Source organism: Astyanax mexicanus, chromosome 13, assembly GCF_023375975.1.
Source record: "Astyanax mexicanus isolate ESR-SI-001 chromosome 13, AstMex3_surface, whole genome shotgun sequence".
Taxonomy (NCBI): Eukaryota; Metazoa; Chordata; class Actinopteri; order Characiformes; family Acestrorhamphidae; genus Astyanax; species Astyanax mexicanus.
In genome coordinates this window covers 36629691-36646642 of record NC_064420.1, presented here as the reverse complement: position 1 = coordinate 36646642, position 16952 = coordinate 36629691, and the positions used below count along the sequence as shown (strand labels likewise).

At 36.1% G+C, this 16952-nt stretch overlaps 1 protein-coding gene across 4 annotated transcripts in view; it reads left to right on the top strand.

The window, feature by feature from the left end:
- Window positions 1-16952, top strand: part of phc2a (polyhomeotic homolog 2a (Drosophila)) — a 66736-nt gene that overhangs the window by 26658 nt on the left and 23126 nt on the right. For 2 of the 4 annotated variants that reach the window (XM_007246306.4, XM_022677462.2), the window contains exons 2-7: window positions 1067-1383; window positions 6155-6295; window positions 8178-8258; window positions 10745-10909; window positions 12971-13126; window positions 13777-14101. In XM_007246306.4, coding sequence (XP_007246368.3) covers window positions 1186-1383; window positions 6155-6295; window positions 8178-8258; window positions 10745-10909; window positions 12971-13126; window positions 13777-14101 — 1066 coding nt within the window. In that variant the 5' untranslated portion in view covers window positions 1067-1185. Of the gene's footprint in view, window positions 1-1066; window positions 1384-3066; window positions 3165-6154; window positions 6296-8177; window positions 8259-10744; window positions 10910-12970; window positions 13127-13776; window positions 14102-16952 lie in introns of those variants that run through there. The other 2 variants (XM_022677464.2, XM_022677465.2) reach the window with 2 other exon arrangements.

Below are 16952 nucleotides of genomic sequence, written 5' to 3'. Positions count from 1 at the left end.
GTATAGACATGTACTAGTAGACACCAGCACACCAAATCCATAGTAATCCTTCTGTAGCTGAGCTTATAGTGGTATTTTAGAATAAAACCTTTGAAGACAATAATCAGTATCTTATTTGGCATGTTGTATATAATTTAGTAGCACTGCACTGCATCAGTCTCTATAAACTGAATGTGACAGAATATGTAGTTTTGTAGCTTCATTGTTTTCTTATAACAAAACCCTGCATGCGTTCAGCTACAGTATAACAGTTAATATAGAGTTAATGGAGTTAATATAGCTAAACTGAAATAATTAATAATAACTTTACTATTAATTAAATAATTAACATTAATTCTACAGAAAGTAGAAGTCTAACTCTAAAAAGAATACTCAAAATGCACATTCAGTTAATTTGTATAAGATTGCGTTTTTAGCTAAATTTAAAATTAAGGTAAATACAATTAATTAAATTATACTGACTAAGTGACCTAAAGTATTTTAATGAAATATAATGATTTTTAGGGTGTGAATTATGTTTTTATGTTTGATCAAAACTCTCTTCTTTCCCATTGGTTCCTGGCAACACCTGTTTGTTACAAGGTGCCCCCTGTTGGTGAATGTGGGAATTTGCCATCATTGTACAGGCTAACTTCCTGTATGTTCATAAGAGTCGCTGTTTTTCTCTGTAAAGCTGCTTTGTGGCAACTTCTGTTGTAAAAAGCGCTATATAAATAAAATAAAATTGAATTGAATTGAACAATTGTGTTGTAGTGTACTTGTCTGGCCTTAGTGTTGAAGAAAAAGTTACCATATCATCTGTTGCTGAGTGTAGTTTTATATTGCCTAGATATTATATAGTGTTACCACTCGTGTTAATGCAGGGATTTGTAAAGAAGGCAATTGTTAATATGAACTGCAACAGCCAACAAAAGTGACTTAATTGTAAGTTCATTGTATTTGTTTTATGACAGTCCATTATAAGGATCCACAGTGTAATATTTACAACAGAAGCACACACTGCTAGTTCTGGAGAGCTAACAGACTATAGATTTGCTTCTAATGAATGCACTGATGTTTCTTGCAGGTCTTCTTCTGGAGCGGGACTCCTCTCAATGTGTCTGAATCTGGGGACTATCCCATCTTAATAGAAAAAGAGGGAAGAACATCAGCTGTGAATCGAGTCCAGCAGGACAGAGGGCTGTCATGGAGAGGGAGCAGGGCTCAGTGAGCTCCAGCCCTGGCACTGCTGCCCCCACTGCTGCCCCCAGCACCACCTCCTGCAACAGCAGCATCTGCACCAGCACCAGCCACAGCATCGCCAGCACCACTGCCCTCAACAGACAGCAGGCCCTGTCACAGATATCAGTGTATGGAGGAATCCCGGACAGACAGACAGTACAGGTACTGGTACAGTGCAGTATACTGATGTTGTGAAAGGGTTTTTTCCAGCATATTCCAGTAATTCTGGCAGGTTTTTCAAATTATAATAATATTGGTAGGCAGGTATTTTGTGTATATTGGTTAATATTTTTTTCATTTAAATTTGGTGGAAATGACCTTTTCACTAAACCTAATAATACCATTATGATACCATATGTTAACATTGCTGTTTAAAAGCTTGCAACTGCATTTTTATTCTATTAAAGTATTATTATATCAGTGTTGTAAAATGGTCTTAAAATGACAACAATATTGTTTAACGTATCTTAGGCAATTTACCATCCAATTAAAACACACTTAGCAGGACAGTTCTATATGTACAGAAAGTTTTGATTTTGTTAAAGTTGAGTTTTAAGCATTTGTTTTAGAGAGCGTTCTTATGGTTAATGACATCAGATAATTGATCAGAAAAATGATCAAAGTATTTATGATATATAATATAAATATAATAAAATATACATATTGTTGCTGTCCTAAAAAAAAAAGTATCTTCAGTAGCAGAAAAAAACGGTGAAACTTTCAATGGAAGTCAATGTAAAAAGAGTTAATTTTAGGTCATTTTGAAGTATTTCTTTTGGTTTGTTCATCAAGAAAGTTTGGCACAGTGTAAGTGACAGTTTGTGTGATCGAATTATGTAGTAAACTAAAAATAGCAAAAAAGGAGATACATGTTTTTCATTGGACAACGATTATATATTCCATTTTATTGCATCTGTAACACTCTGAACATAAATATAATTTTAGCTTATTTTTTACAATATAATTATCTGTTCTATATATCAGGCTTTTATTTAATATATTTTACAGTTTTCTGGCCACCCATTAATGCTGCATCGGCGGCAGTTTTATAAGAGGCAGCCGGCTGACTTCACATGTCGGCTATGGCTGTCTTGGGGCAAAGTGATATGGGAGTTTATATCAATTGGAAATGGATAATTGGCCGTCCATTGGGAAGATAATGTGGTAAATTAGAAATTATCAGAAAAACGACAGTGTTTATGCATAAGCATTGGTAGATATTTATGCAATAAACACAGATAAAAATATCACCCATATCGGTGCACCCCCATACTAGTTGCTTTTATAAAAGGCGTGTTTTAATGGTATGATAGAAGAGTTTGTTTTGTTTAACTCAGCATCCCATATGATATCCCACACTGATATACTGAATTGCATGCTCCTCTACTGCCCTCTGCAGGCAGGCAACCACTAGTAGTCTTTCTCTTGTAACTGTCCCAGCTGATGACATAAGAGAAAAAAAACTGCTGGGGTGTGAACATTTTATTTTTTAGTTTGAATAATTAAATTTTTTAGTAGTCTTCTTTTTTATTTTTATTTTTTAATATTTTTTATCATTATATATCATTATCCTTTCGTTAATTATAATGTCTTATTCTTTTGTTTAAATGAAAATGTAATTTAATTTATGAGTTTTCTTTTTTTTTCTTTTATAATTTTTACAATTATTTAAGAAATAATTAAATATTTGTGTCCAGTCAGTCATGAGAAGCACAGCATGCTCACTTTTTGACTTGCTAGAAGGAGGGCGGGTCTTCCCAGGGCTGACCAATAGTGAGTAACTGGCTGAAGGGGCAAGAGGTCCTCATTTTTCTAAATCTGCATGAGACCCTCAGATGTGTGTGGAGCTTGGATGAGAGAAGAAGCTCAAACTTCTTGAAAACAAAATGCTTCAGTCTGCTGCTGCACTGCCTGAGCTCTGGAAGACTTTGTAAAGTGCTGAGGTTGGTTCTATCTGGTTTATTACAGAGGGTTTTCTTCTGTCTGTGCTTTGAGGAGATGTTTTAATGATTTCCTAAGTTGATAAGATGTTCCAGTTATTTATCCTCTTTATCTTGATTGTAAATATATTCATTATTAGATAAGATGCTTCCGGAAAGACTGTAGTTTTATGACTGCTGATTGCTTTTTTATAGAGTTTTATAGAGTTTTTTTATGTGGGTTATTTTTAAACATCAGATAAGCTAAAAAATAAGATGACATCTCTACCATTTACAATTTAATAACTTAATCACAGCTTTGTTTCAAGTTTTGGAGATTTCTCTATTCGGTTGTATGTTTTTTAAAATGCTATATTTCATATTTTTCTATGCTTTTTCATTACAAGTTTCTTTCCTCTGTTCTCAAAATTCTCTTAGTCTACGAAACAAATTAAGCCTTCTACCACTAAAATATGATAACTCTTCAATATGAGTTCAGCTAGAGGATTGTTTAATACAGCAGACACAGAACATGGCATATAATGTTGAGGCCTGTTATCACAGTTTCATTTCCTGTGCTACTGCTGTTGCCTGTAAACAATGTTAGTGCTCAAGCTGCCATTTCTTTGTGACTTCTGTTATATAAATCTCTGGAAAAAGAAAAGACCACCTACAAATAATGAGTTTCTTTGATTTTTCCAAATTAAAAACCTCTGTATTATAATTAAGAGGAAGATGGATCATCACAAGCCATGAAACCAAGCTGAACTGCTTGATTCTTTGCACCAGGAGTGAAGGCATAAAGATATCCAAAAGCAGTGTGTAAGACTGGTGGAAGAGAAAATGACAAGATGCATGAAAACTGTGATTAAAAAACAGGGTTATTCCACCAAATATTGATTTCTGTACTCTTAAAACATTATTAATATGAACTTTTTTGCATTATTTGAGATCTGAAAGCTCTGCATCCTTTTTGTTATTTCAGCCATTTCTCATTTTCTACAAATAAATGCTCTAAATTACAATATTTTTATTTGGAATTTGGGAGAAATGTTGTCTGTAGTTTATAGAATAAAACAACAATGTTCATTTTACTCAAACACATACCTATAAATAGCAAAATCAGAGAAACTGATTTAGAAATTGAAGTGGGCTCTTTATCTTTTTTCCAGAGCTGTATCTTAGTTTAAAGAAACTATTATTGCCTTGAAAACCCTATTGCTAGACCCCCAATAGTGATAGACATTTCTACCTGATAATCTACTGTATGACTTGAACAGGAAGAGATAAATCAGCCTATGCAACTTTAGAGTAAACACCACTATGTGGGTCTCCATGTATGGGGTGGAAAATACACAGAACCTGTGTATCTGTTATATACCGGTATATAATTATGCAGTACACTGTAAAACAAAGTTTCTTGTTATTGTCATTATTATCAGTAGTAGTAATAGAAGTAGAAGTAAGGGCAGTAAAATCAGTGCTTCTTATTATAAATGGAGTTTCTGCTCGGCTGTAACAGTCAGTGGTGCTGAGCTCTGCAGGCCCTGGTGAGATTCGGGGCGGTGCTGTCGAGCTGTCTCCGCTCTGACTGATTATCTGCTCTGACGGATGGCAGTGACCCCTCATGCCACGCTCGGGCGTCCCGCTCTGCAGTGGAGGACTCGAAGTGTCTGAAGTTTATTGTTTCAGCGCTGAGCTCTCCCACAAGGAAGGCATTTCCTAAGCCTGACAAGGTGCTTTCCACCAAAACATTGATTGATCACTTTCTGGGGACAAAGAAAGGACACACTCCAGGGCATTGTCAGTGTAATAAACTGCTCTACCAAGTCCCTTTTAACCTTACATACTTTTACATAGCATTAGACACATTGCTGAGTTATCAGAATATTTATTTCTTTGTTTATTTGCCTGAAAATAGTTTGAAAATACTGACTGCCCTTTTGCATTGTGTGGACAATGTGTGATGTAGACCAATAAAGTGATCCTGAAATAAAAGTTATACCTTAAATTTAAAGATATGTGGGCCATTCCACCGAATGGGTGCCATTTCTGTCTCCAGGAAATTACATGTAAAAATGTTTAAAATACAATTTATTATTAAGCATAGTGTCTTGTACATTGACCTGTTTACAAAAAACAAAATGTGTAATTAAAAACATAAATAAAACTGATAAAAAGGCTATGTGACCTGTCCCCACCTGTCTATTTCTAACTATAAACTTTACCATAAAATATAATAATTTTCATAATAAATCCATAACATTTAAGTTAAAATACACACTAGTACCACTAGACTGTGCTCAGCGTTCTCATGCTATTAGTATAGCTGCAATTTAGCTATTCCTGTTACTTTAATTCCTGTTACTCAAAACATAAAGAGTAAACAGGACTGAGTACCAGTAAGATGAGTAAGTTCCAGTAACAGTAATGAGGGCCAGTAACAGGACTGAGTACCAGTAAGATGAGTAAGTTCCAGTAACAGTAATGAGGGCCAGTAACAGGAGTGAGTGCCGTTAACAGGAGTGAGTGCCGTTAACAGGAGTGAGTGCCGTTAACAGGAGTGAGTGCCGTTAACAGGAATGAGTGCCATTAACAGGAGTGAGTTCCATTAACAGGAGTGAGTGCCATTAACAGACGTGAGTGCCAGTAACAGGAGTGAGTGCCATTAACAGGAGTTATTTTTTTTTATTGTCATAAATATAACTTATTTAAATATGCAGTCAAACATTTCTAAAGACTTTCTTGAGAGAATCAAAGGAATTAGTTAACTTGCAGTTTTGTAATTATCTTTGGCTTAAAAAGTAAGAAAAGTAGAAATTAAGTAAAGCTGCCTGAGTTTGACCAGTACATGTTTTGAATAGTTAAATAGATGTGTTATTAAATTTAAAAAGATTAAAAAACAGTTTAATTTTAAAAGTTACAACAAGCAAATTGCATTGTTTCTTTAAATATCATAGGTTTAGAAAATAAAAACACAAAATACACTTTCTGTCTGTGTTGCTGTTTCTCAGGTGATCCAGCAGGCCCTGCACAGGCAGCCGAGTACAGCGGCTCAGTACCTGCAGCAGATGTACGCAGCCCAACAGCAGCACCTCATGCTGCAGACTGCAGCTCTCCAGCAGCAGCACCTGAGCCTGGCTGCAGTGCAACAGGTCTGGCACTCACACACACACACACACACACACACACACACGCTCACATGCACACATTTAAACAGTACACCAGAGTCAAAGGAAATATTAGACTCTTTTTTTTTTGTCTCTGTAAGCATAATCCATACCGACGTGTCGGAGGTTTCAGAAGTGCCGTTACTCAGAACCACGGATATCATAGGTTCTTAAAGTTGATGAGCTTGTTCACACCTTTAGTGCACATTTATCAGACTTGTCTCTTAAACTCAAAGATGTTTAGATGAAATACAATTTACTATACATGAATAATTATTGGTGTGAGACCCAGAAAGCAATTGTAGCACATCCAGGAATGCTAGTATACACATGTTTAAACTTGGATAAAAGTGCAAATTGATTGCTTACTGTGATGGATGAGTTAAATGATATATATGGATGATATTAAAAAGGAACTTCCACTAATAGGTAAGATGTAAATAAGGTCATTTAGGCTTCGGTCACATTACCAGGCAATGTGTCAATGTGGCTGTGTGAATGTGCCAAATCAGATTTTTTAAAATCAGATTTAAGTCACTTTCATATATGTCCCTAAAATCGAATACATACATACTCTCCACTCCAGCATTAGATGCTCCACATATGAGCTGCTAATGCATCTATTTCACCTTTATAAAGCTACGAGTCGTCTCTCAAAAAAAAAAAGATTTTTTACTGTTTACCTACGTTTGTGAATGTGAACCAAAAAGATCTGAGCAAAAAGTCGTATTTGAGCAATGTGGCTTATTATGTGAACATAGCCTTAGACTGGTGTGTGATTGGACAATTGGAGCCTGATAATGGGCGCCAGATGGATGGGACATTTCATTTCCGTTTTTCATTGAAATTTTGTGTTTTGTCATTTAACATTCCTCGACCTGCAGTGTTGAACCGGAAATACATCTTAGAAGGCTACCTAGAATATTAACCAATCACAGTGGACAGCGCAGTGGGTGGTTATGATAGTGACCAGTGGCGTCTGACTAGGATCTTCCATGCAAACAGATAAGCTAGTCTTGCAAAAATCACATCTACTTTCAGAGCAGGAGGCTCCGCCCACACACATCCTGCAGTTTTTCATCTTACATGGGACATGGCACAAATTCTGGAACACAAGGCTATTTTCTTTCTCATAACATGTGGCATGTTATTGTTTTACATTGTAGGAATAGTAAGCCTTGATTCCTATTAGAAATGTTACTTATTTGAATTTCTTTGCAGTACATAATTTTATATCAAACCACTTTAAATGACTAAAAACATTGACAGAGTGAAGTATGAAAAATCTACACTTTCCCTTTTAAATGTGCACTAATGTTTTTTCCCCTCTCTATCATCAATAATTAAATAGTTACGACTTTCCTGGGAGATTTATGGATATTTATCACATCCAGTGTACCTATTAAAGCCTCATTTCCTTTGCTTAAGTTACAGAGTTTCATAAAAAAAAAACTCACTATTGTTAGCGAAACCACATCCTGCACTTGGGGACCCTGAGGCTAATGCAAACAAGAGAGAAGTATAATTACCATTATTAGCTAACTGTAGAGGCATTAGCTGTTTCATATTTACCACTTCCGGGAACTCATCAAACACAGCCAGAGCCACAGGCCCTCACACACACACACACATTACACCCAATACAGTTTCTGAGCATTTCTAGCTTTTTATCTTTTTTAACAGTGCATGTTTTTTTTAAAAAGGCATTTTGAGAATGTCTTTTGATCAGTTGGAGCCGTGCTGTGAGGGGGGGTCTGTTTCCTGCCAGAGTCGCTTATATTGTGTGTGGTGTCTTTATATGTGTAGAACTTTTTACTGTTGATTAATGAGGGCTGGATTTGACTTGTGACCCCTCCTCCCCATCCAGGCCAGCATTGTGGCAGGCAGACAGCAGAACTGCAGTCAGAACGGGACGGCATCTCAGCAGGCTGTATCCTCCCAAACCACAGTAAGTATTCTAAAAGCTGACACTGACGTCTCACTCAACAAACCTCCACTTCCGTGGAACAAATGACTGTAAATCTCATTCCAGCTTACTACTCTAAAACTACATCTTTTATCCATGCAAGCTCAGCATGTTCTAGTATTCATAGTATGGGTATGAATGAGCCATTAGCCCAGTGTAATAATACTGGCAGTTGTTGATTTAAGTTTTTACTTTCAGAGGAAAACCCATATCTGCCTTTACCCTGTGTTTCTTCGTTTCCCAGTGTGTTCCCCAGTAATTTTCCATCACGTGTGTATAATTTGTAGCTCCGCCCCTTGTTACCTGTCTCCCCAGGTGTGTTCTTCCTGTGTGTATAAATAGTCCCCTTATGTCTGTGTTTATTCATCGGTCTTTGCACCTTCCTCCGTTGTTTGTCTTTCCACGTTTGCTCTTGTTTTATCCGCGTTCCATAATTCTTTGTTAAGTATATATTATCCTTGTTTATTTCTAGTCTGTTTCCTTGTTTATTTCCTATTCCTATTTAGTTTATTATCTGTCTAGTTTAGTTCCTTGTTGTTTTCCTAGTTTGTTTATGTCTGCTTATACGTCCGCCTCCCGCTTTTACGTCCACCTCCCGCCTGCCTGATCCGTTAATATATCAAAAAGAAAAAAAGTACAAAAACACAATAATATAAAGGATGTATATATAAAGCTAAACAGGACTGCAAACAATAGTATTTCACCAAATTCAGTTATAAATATCTGTTATTACAGAATAAATAATAATAAAATATTATTTTAAGCATGTTGTACAAAACACTAATTTAAGATTAATTGAAAGTTTAGGGTCCACATGTAAAGTTTAGGGTCCACATTAGGGTCCACATGTTTAATTGGGCTACTTTTTAGTAATAATTCATATTGAATTATTGGCGAAGGTTTATCCTTGAATGCTGACCATGTGCTGAATTAATTTATTTCTAATACAGCCTGGATGCGATGCATTAAACAATCCAAAAATTCACCAAATTGTTGCTGGAAAATTTAGAAATTTTGTAAAAGAAAAACATTTTAAAAAGGAGGAGTATTAAAAAAATCAGACATTATTTTTATAAAAATGTAAATATAAAAAGAACAAAAATAGTCAAAAGAACAAAAAAAGGTAAAAAATTTAAAACGATGGCAACAAACCTGAAAAGTAACAGTGCAGCAAAACTATAAAACCCACCTGCATAACACCTTCTTTCCCCTCCCATAACAGTTATACTCTTATGCAAACTATAATAAATTTTGTGTGTGATTTAATAATTATTACTGTACGCTTACAAACTCTCATAATTATCAAAGGTGGCCAGAGTAACACTGTTTAATCCAGCTCAGTTTTAGTGACCACTGGTTGCTCCAGTATGACTCCTCTGCAAAAACAAAGAGCTTCATTGAGGTCACCCCAACATGAGAACAGCAGCAGAGAGTCTGATCATTTCTTTATGTTGTGTTTTGATTAGTTTGATATTAATCTGTGTGGGTTAATCTATTGTGAAAAAGGAAGCAATGCTTATTTTTGAGAGGTTTTTGTTGACTATGGCTGTGTGAGACTGTAATTTTGATAACAAGTAGAAAAATCACAATAAAACACACAAGCACACACAAGACAGGCAAACTTGGGTAACTGAACGTATTTTAGTCATTAAATTAGATTTTAATTATTTATTAAATTCTTTAGTTCTGCGTCTCAGATGGTCAGCAGAACATATGAGTGGAGCCTCAAACATGTTAGTAAATGAACTGCAGCTGAAATTTATGTAAACGAATGTATAAATTGTAAAACAACACTTAAACATAAAACAATTTAAAGTATTTTTTTCTGATCAACAATACAGCCCTCTGTGGTTTGAAAGAGTTTGATAAAATAGTGATATTTGCTATTGTTCCAGTTTAGAAATTTATTTATATTAATTTCATATATTTATAATAGTACACCTACACACTAAGAAAAGGAAGTACAGATTCGTACTTAAAAGGGTACAAAGCTTGTCGCTGGGGTACCTTTCAGTGAAAGTCCTTTTTTGTACCCATGGTTTTTGTGCCAGTAAAGATTATAAAGATTATAAACATTATCATCAACTGAATATGTGTCAAAAACTTGATCCAAAATTGTCTGGCTTTCAAAAAAAAAAATGTGCAATTAAAATATATATATATTGTTCATCAGTGCAGTGATACAGAATACTGAATATACCTTTAGTTGCTGGTTAAATGGTACAAATTTGTACTTATTGCTGTTAGGAATGTCTTTGTACTTCAGAGGGAACACATCTGACCCTGTAAAAAACAATATTGTACCTTTGAGGGCACAATTATGAAGAGTGTACCTTTGAGTACACAAAAGTACTCATATCGTACCTCTGTTTTTTAGAGTGTAGGGGACATCTTTCTGTACTTTAAAAACTTATTTGGGGGTCATCTTAATCCTTCAGCTCTAAACCTCCTCTCATGTTTTTCTTTAGATTAAGTTGGCCACCTCTCCCGCGGCAGCAGCCCAGCTGATCAGCAGAGGTCAGGGAGTGACATCCACCCCGGTCAGCATTACCCAGCAGGCCGTGCTTCTGGGGAACTCCTCCACCCCGACTCTGACTGCCAGCCAAGCACAGATGTATCTGCGAGCACAAATGGTAGGGTGATACCTCCCCCCCCCCACACACACACACACACACATGCAGCTAAACACACATAAACAAACACAGTTAAACTGTCAGAGTACTGTAATTATGACACATTGAGGCCCACAGGTTGGGTTTGTGCTGTACTGTGTGCCTTTCTGATGAAATGAGAACCATGTGGAGAAAATAGCTCCAGCATTTCTGTGTGCAGCACTTTTTTATATGTGGTTAGAAATAAATAATATTGGATATTTGCTGTTATTTTTCATGGTTAACCCTGAGCTATTAGAGTGAGAGTGAGTGTGTTGGTTTTTCCATTCACATATTAGACAGGAGCAGTTGTTTGGTAGTCTTGGAGAAGAAATAGAAATACCACGAGGTGTGTCCTCTTTTTATAGTGGAAACCTCTCTGTGCCTCCCTGATCCTTGGCTGGCTCACTGTGTTCACCACATTTACAGCTGGAAGCAGCGCTTTCTTGTGGTTTTGCCGTTTAGCTTTGCCACGGCTGCAGCTATTCTTATTATTGTAGTAAGCAAATGAGACCTGAGGTGGTGAATCTGAAACATTTTTGTTGGCAGAATCTCCATTCTGTTCATAACCAGACTTAATGGAGTATCCCATGGCGAAATGGAACTGTCTGAGGATGTAAAATAGGACATCATTGGAGTTTCCATTTGATAATTTATAGCACGGCTGAACCTGAATAGCTTTAATAGGGCTAGGCATACTCTAGAGCACTGGCATAGTCTGTTTTAATGTACGCTGACATGTCACGTCATGGAACAGAAAGTAGTATCATTGTGGTCTCCTGGGGTTGGGAGGTTAATTGAATTTGAATTTGAATAATCAAATTACTGTTTTAATGCTATTTTTTAAAAATGGGATAATTGAGATGTACATCTGAAAATGTAGAAGCTGCCAGAGGGAATCTCAGTAAATAGACATTTGCTTCTGTCAGAAATTATTAAATGTTAAGAAAACATTAGCTTGCATATCACCTTAATCAATAAAAGTCATAATCCAAATCGTAATTGAGAATCGCTCATTAATGTGATTTCTGCCAGACTCTTACATTCATATTTCTGGCCAAAAGATGCCACAATGATGTTACAATCTTTACAACTCACTCTCTGCACTGTCTACTATGGGTGGTAATGTCTTTTTTGATATATTCTCTTAACATATGTGACATATCTGGAGACCACTATCAGGCTTTGCTCAAACTCCAATAATTCATGTCGCCTGGCCACTTCACTCACATGATAACTCCTCACAACTTATACTTATACCTTCCCTTGGGGTGACACTTCACAAACAGTACATGCTACTATCGGATGGCTTTTGACATCTCAGTGTACTATTTCCATGATGAATTATATTTGTTTTTATATTATATTATAATTGTTAAATAAAAGGACTCAAATCCTAAAAATGAATTGTTCTTATGAGAAAATTTTTGTTACGGTGTAGATTACAGCAGTCAGTAAAATATATATACAGTATACAGCTCTGAAAAAAATTAAGAGATCAGTTTCTCTGATTTTGCTATTTATAAGTATATGTTTGAGTAAAATTAACATTGTTGATTTATTCTATAAACTACAGACAACATTTCTCCCAAATTCCAAATAAAAATATTGTCATTTAGAGCATTTATTTGCAGAAAATGAGAAACGGCTGAAATAACAAAAAGATGCAGAGCTTTCAGACCTCAAATAATGCAAATAAAACAAGTTCATATTTATCAAGTTTTAAGATTCCAGAAATTATTACTTGGTGGAATAACCCTGGTTTTTAATCACAGTTTTCATGCATCTTGGCATGTTCACCTCCACCAGTCTTACACACTGCTTTTGGATAACTTTATGCCACTCCTGGTGCAATCAATGGATTGATGGTTTGTGATCATCCATCTTTCTCTTAATTATATTCCAGAGGTTTTTAATTTCGTAAAATCAAAGAAACTCATAATTTTTAGTTGCTCTCTTATTTTTTCCAGAGTTATAGAGATATATGGGCCAGTGGTGGACTTTAGTAGTCATGAACACAGGTGTTTTTGGTATGATTTTCAGGAACAGCAAAATAACCTTGTGCAAGTAGCTAGGAGCCTAGGCCGTGCTGTTCCTTTGTCCCCCCAGCTCATACTCACTCCAACCGCCACAGTCGCCGCCGTCCAGCCTGAGATGTCCTCACAGACGATCAGCCAGCAGCAGACAGCCAACACACAGGTACTGACTGCACCTATCAATCTGATTCAGCCTAGTGTAGAAATGCTGGATATACATCAGAAAGTAATACAGTCTGGGTCTAAAACATTATGTAATTATATTAAAATATTGAAAAAGTAATAAACTTAAATGAGTGAATAATACTAAATTCTGCATTGCTTTAAAAATATTTAAAAAATGTTTAATTATATTGCATTTTTTATATATTTTTACAATCATCCGAAAACATCACAATGAACAAATTTACAGATGTAATGTAAATACTTTTTAAAATTCAATGGAAGTCAATTTAAAAGGATTTTATTTCAAGTCATTAGGAAAAATTGATTTCTATTGGTCCATTCATTGTGAATTTTTTTAATAAAAATGCCTTATCAATTTTAATATATTGTTTCATAATGAGTTTAACCCTTAATTGGATAATGTTGCATAAATTACTTGGTCCCTAAAATGTTTTTAATGTTTATATGTTATGAATGTGTGAATAATAACCCAAAACATTAAGGTTTTTAAAGCATTGAGCTTTACGTGATGGGATGTATAAATGGCGACAAATTTTATAATTGAAATATCAACAAGGCCAAAAAAAAAGGAAAAGTACACGCAAATGTCCACATTGTTGAGTTTTCTTGTGTTCTGAACCCTCTCAGATGCAGAACCTGGTGCTGCGTGGCCAGCAGGGGGCAGTGGTCTCCTCCCCCACTCAGTCTCAGCTACAGGGTCTCAGTGTGAAGCAAAGCACTGGAGAGACAGCTCCGCTTACACTGCCCAGCCAACCAGGGCCACAGCTGAAGAGCTCCTGCCTCGGCCCCCAAGGACCACAGGACCCCACAGCAGCAGGAGCAAAGGCCAGCCCAGCAGATGCTTCCTCAGAGCCAATGAAGACAAATGATGCCGCCAGTGACTTGAGCGCACGTGTGGTCAGTGTGAGCCACAACATGGCCACGGTCACCAGCCACCCCCTCATCAACACCGGTAAGAGATCAGGTCTAGTTTCATATGTGAGTAAAAATCACATGTAATCAGCCTGAACAGCCTGAAGAACCTACTGAACACTACACTCATCTCAAACACTGAATATAAGATCTTCTACCAACTACCAACAGTGCAGGGTGATCCTGCAGGACTGGTGTACACGTTTACCTAAACTGAACTTATTCATTACTCTAAATGAATAAGTGGTATGTTTCAGAGAACTATTAGAAGAGAGAGAGAGAGAGAGAGAGAGAGAGAAGAGATTAAGAAAGAGGAGGTGGAGTAGAGATAGTGAGGAACAAGGGCAGCAGGGTTCGCAGAGTGAGCAGCATAAACTTTTAGTTTAAAGAAAGCAAAAAAAAAAAGGGTAAGAAAAAAAGGTAAGAAAATGAGAAAAGAGGGAAAAAGGAAGAGAGAAAGTAAGGGAAGACAGTGGAAAAGAGAGTTATAGAGATGGAGAGAAAGGAAGAGGAGATAAGGAGAGAGAAGATGTTGGAAGAAGTAAGAAAAGAAAGCAAGAGAGAAAAAAGGAAAGAGAAAATAAACGGATATGAGAGAAACAGGATGAAAGGAAGAGAGAAAAGATTAAGAGAGAAATAAAAAGAGAGATGGTAAGGCATGAAAAAAAAAAAAAAAAGAGAGCAATAGAAAAGAAAGCAGACTGAAAAGAATGAAGAGAAAATAGTGCAAGAGAGACAGAGAGAATTAGAAGAAAAAAGAGAGAAGAAAGAGGAGAAAAAAGAGCAAAAGTTATTCAAATGAAAGTTAGCCAAAGAACCAGACAGAAGGAAAGACAGATGAAGAAAAAAATCATTGAGCGAAAGTGATGAGAGGTATGAGTGAAAGAGAAAAAGGGGGAGAGAAACTAAAAACATTCAAAGAGAGAGAGAGAAACAGAAAGTGCACGAGTTTACGAGAGAAAAACAAATGGAAAGAATTTAAGTTTACATCCCCTTTATCGAGTCATTCTCAGAAAAGCAGTTTACATGTTAAACCATATTAAATAGAGAGAGAAAGAGAGAGAGGGGGGGGGGATTGAGAGAAACAGAAAGCATGCATAAGCAACAGAGAGAAATAAATGATAGAGAGAGAGCAAAAAAGAGAGCGATGCTCTGTAAACTCTCTCTGTTAGGATATCATTTACAGCAGAGACAGATGCACTGCCTTATGCACAGCTACTCCTCCACATGGCACTCGGAAAATTGGATAAGGCTTTGAGTATGTGTGGTGTGTGTGTGCTGTGTGTGTGGTGTGTGTGTGCGGTGTGTGCTCACACACTGCAGGAGCCGGACTCTGAGCGGAATGCTGTGCCGTGTTTGACCTTCACTTTACATTCCTCTCACACAGATTACATTCAGATCCTGAATTCTGAATCACTTCTTCTTCTCCTTCTGTAAACCTGCCCTGAATGAGCTCTGACACCCACGCAGTGTTTCACACACAAACACATACACACAAAAGACACAGCATATGTTGCTGTGGTGCGTGCACATGCATGCATGTGTGTGTCCATATGTATGTATGTGTGTGTGTGTGTGTGTGTGTGTGTGTGTGCCATTCGTTGTGTTGTCAGCATGCTGAGGTCTGCTTCAGAGGAACAGTACAAGTCCAGCTACCCACAGGCTTTTGGAGGGTGACTTAACCTTGTCCTTGTTTCTCCCTGTTACGACTGCAGGAAGGAATAAAAACCCAGGAAAACTCTTAAAATGCTTTTTTTGGAAGGCTACCTCTGTACATAAGAACTTCCCAGCACACAAACAAGCTAAATAGTGCTAAATAGTCTTTTATATTAAATTAAATTAAATATTTTTTAAACAATACCTTTAAAAAACAGTACTTGAGTATGAACAGCTTATGTCTGTACACACTAAGAAAAATAAGTACAGATTTGTACTTAAAAGAGTACAAAGCTTGTCGCTGGGGCTGTACCTTATACTGAGGCACAAAAAAGTACCTTTCAGTGAAAGTCCTTTTTTGTACCCATGGTTTTTGTGCCAGTAAAGATTATAAAGATTATAAACATTATCATGAACTCAAAAACTTGATAATCCAAAATTGTCTGGCTCTCAAATAAGAAAATGTGCAATTAAAATATATATTGTTTATCAGTACAGTGAAAAAGAATACTGAATGTACCTTTTGGCTGGTACATTGTGACTTGACATGACTTTGTACTTCAGAGGGAACACATTTGACCCTGTAAAGACCAATATTGTACCTTTGAGGGTACAATTATGAAGAGTGTACCCTTGAGTACAAAAAAGTACTCATATTGTACCTCTGTTTTTTAGAGTGCAACTGACATTTATGAGTAAACATGAGTAAAGCATTTTGTTTGGGCCTCGCAATAAAAAACATATACATACAGCCTTGTTAAAAGTGTAATATATTGCATAATTTCTAAAAATATTAAGCTATACACAAAATGTACAGGATATAAATATTTTAGAAAAGAATTGCTTTATTTTAAGAGCTTTAAAACTCTACAAACTCAAATTAATCAATGCAAAATATGTACAGGATACAAATATTTCAGAAAAAAATGCTTTACTTTAAGAGCATTAAAACATTAAAAAAAGTACCACTTTAAAGTAAGACTACCTTTATAAAGGGTTTATAAATGGTTTACAATTAGTTTATTAATGGTTACTAATTAGGTTGTAAATGCTTTAAAAATCAGTAATAATCAGTTATAACACATGCATAGAAAGGGCAATAATATAGATACAATATAGGCTGTGGGTTCATTATTTGCAAACAACAGGTCACTGTTGCCCTTTCTACATATGTGTTATAACTGATTATTAATGGTTTTTAAGGCTTTTACAACCTAATTAGTAACCATTAATAA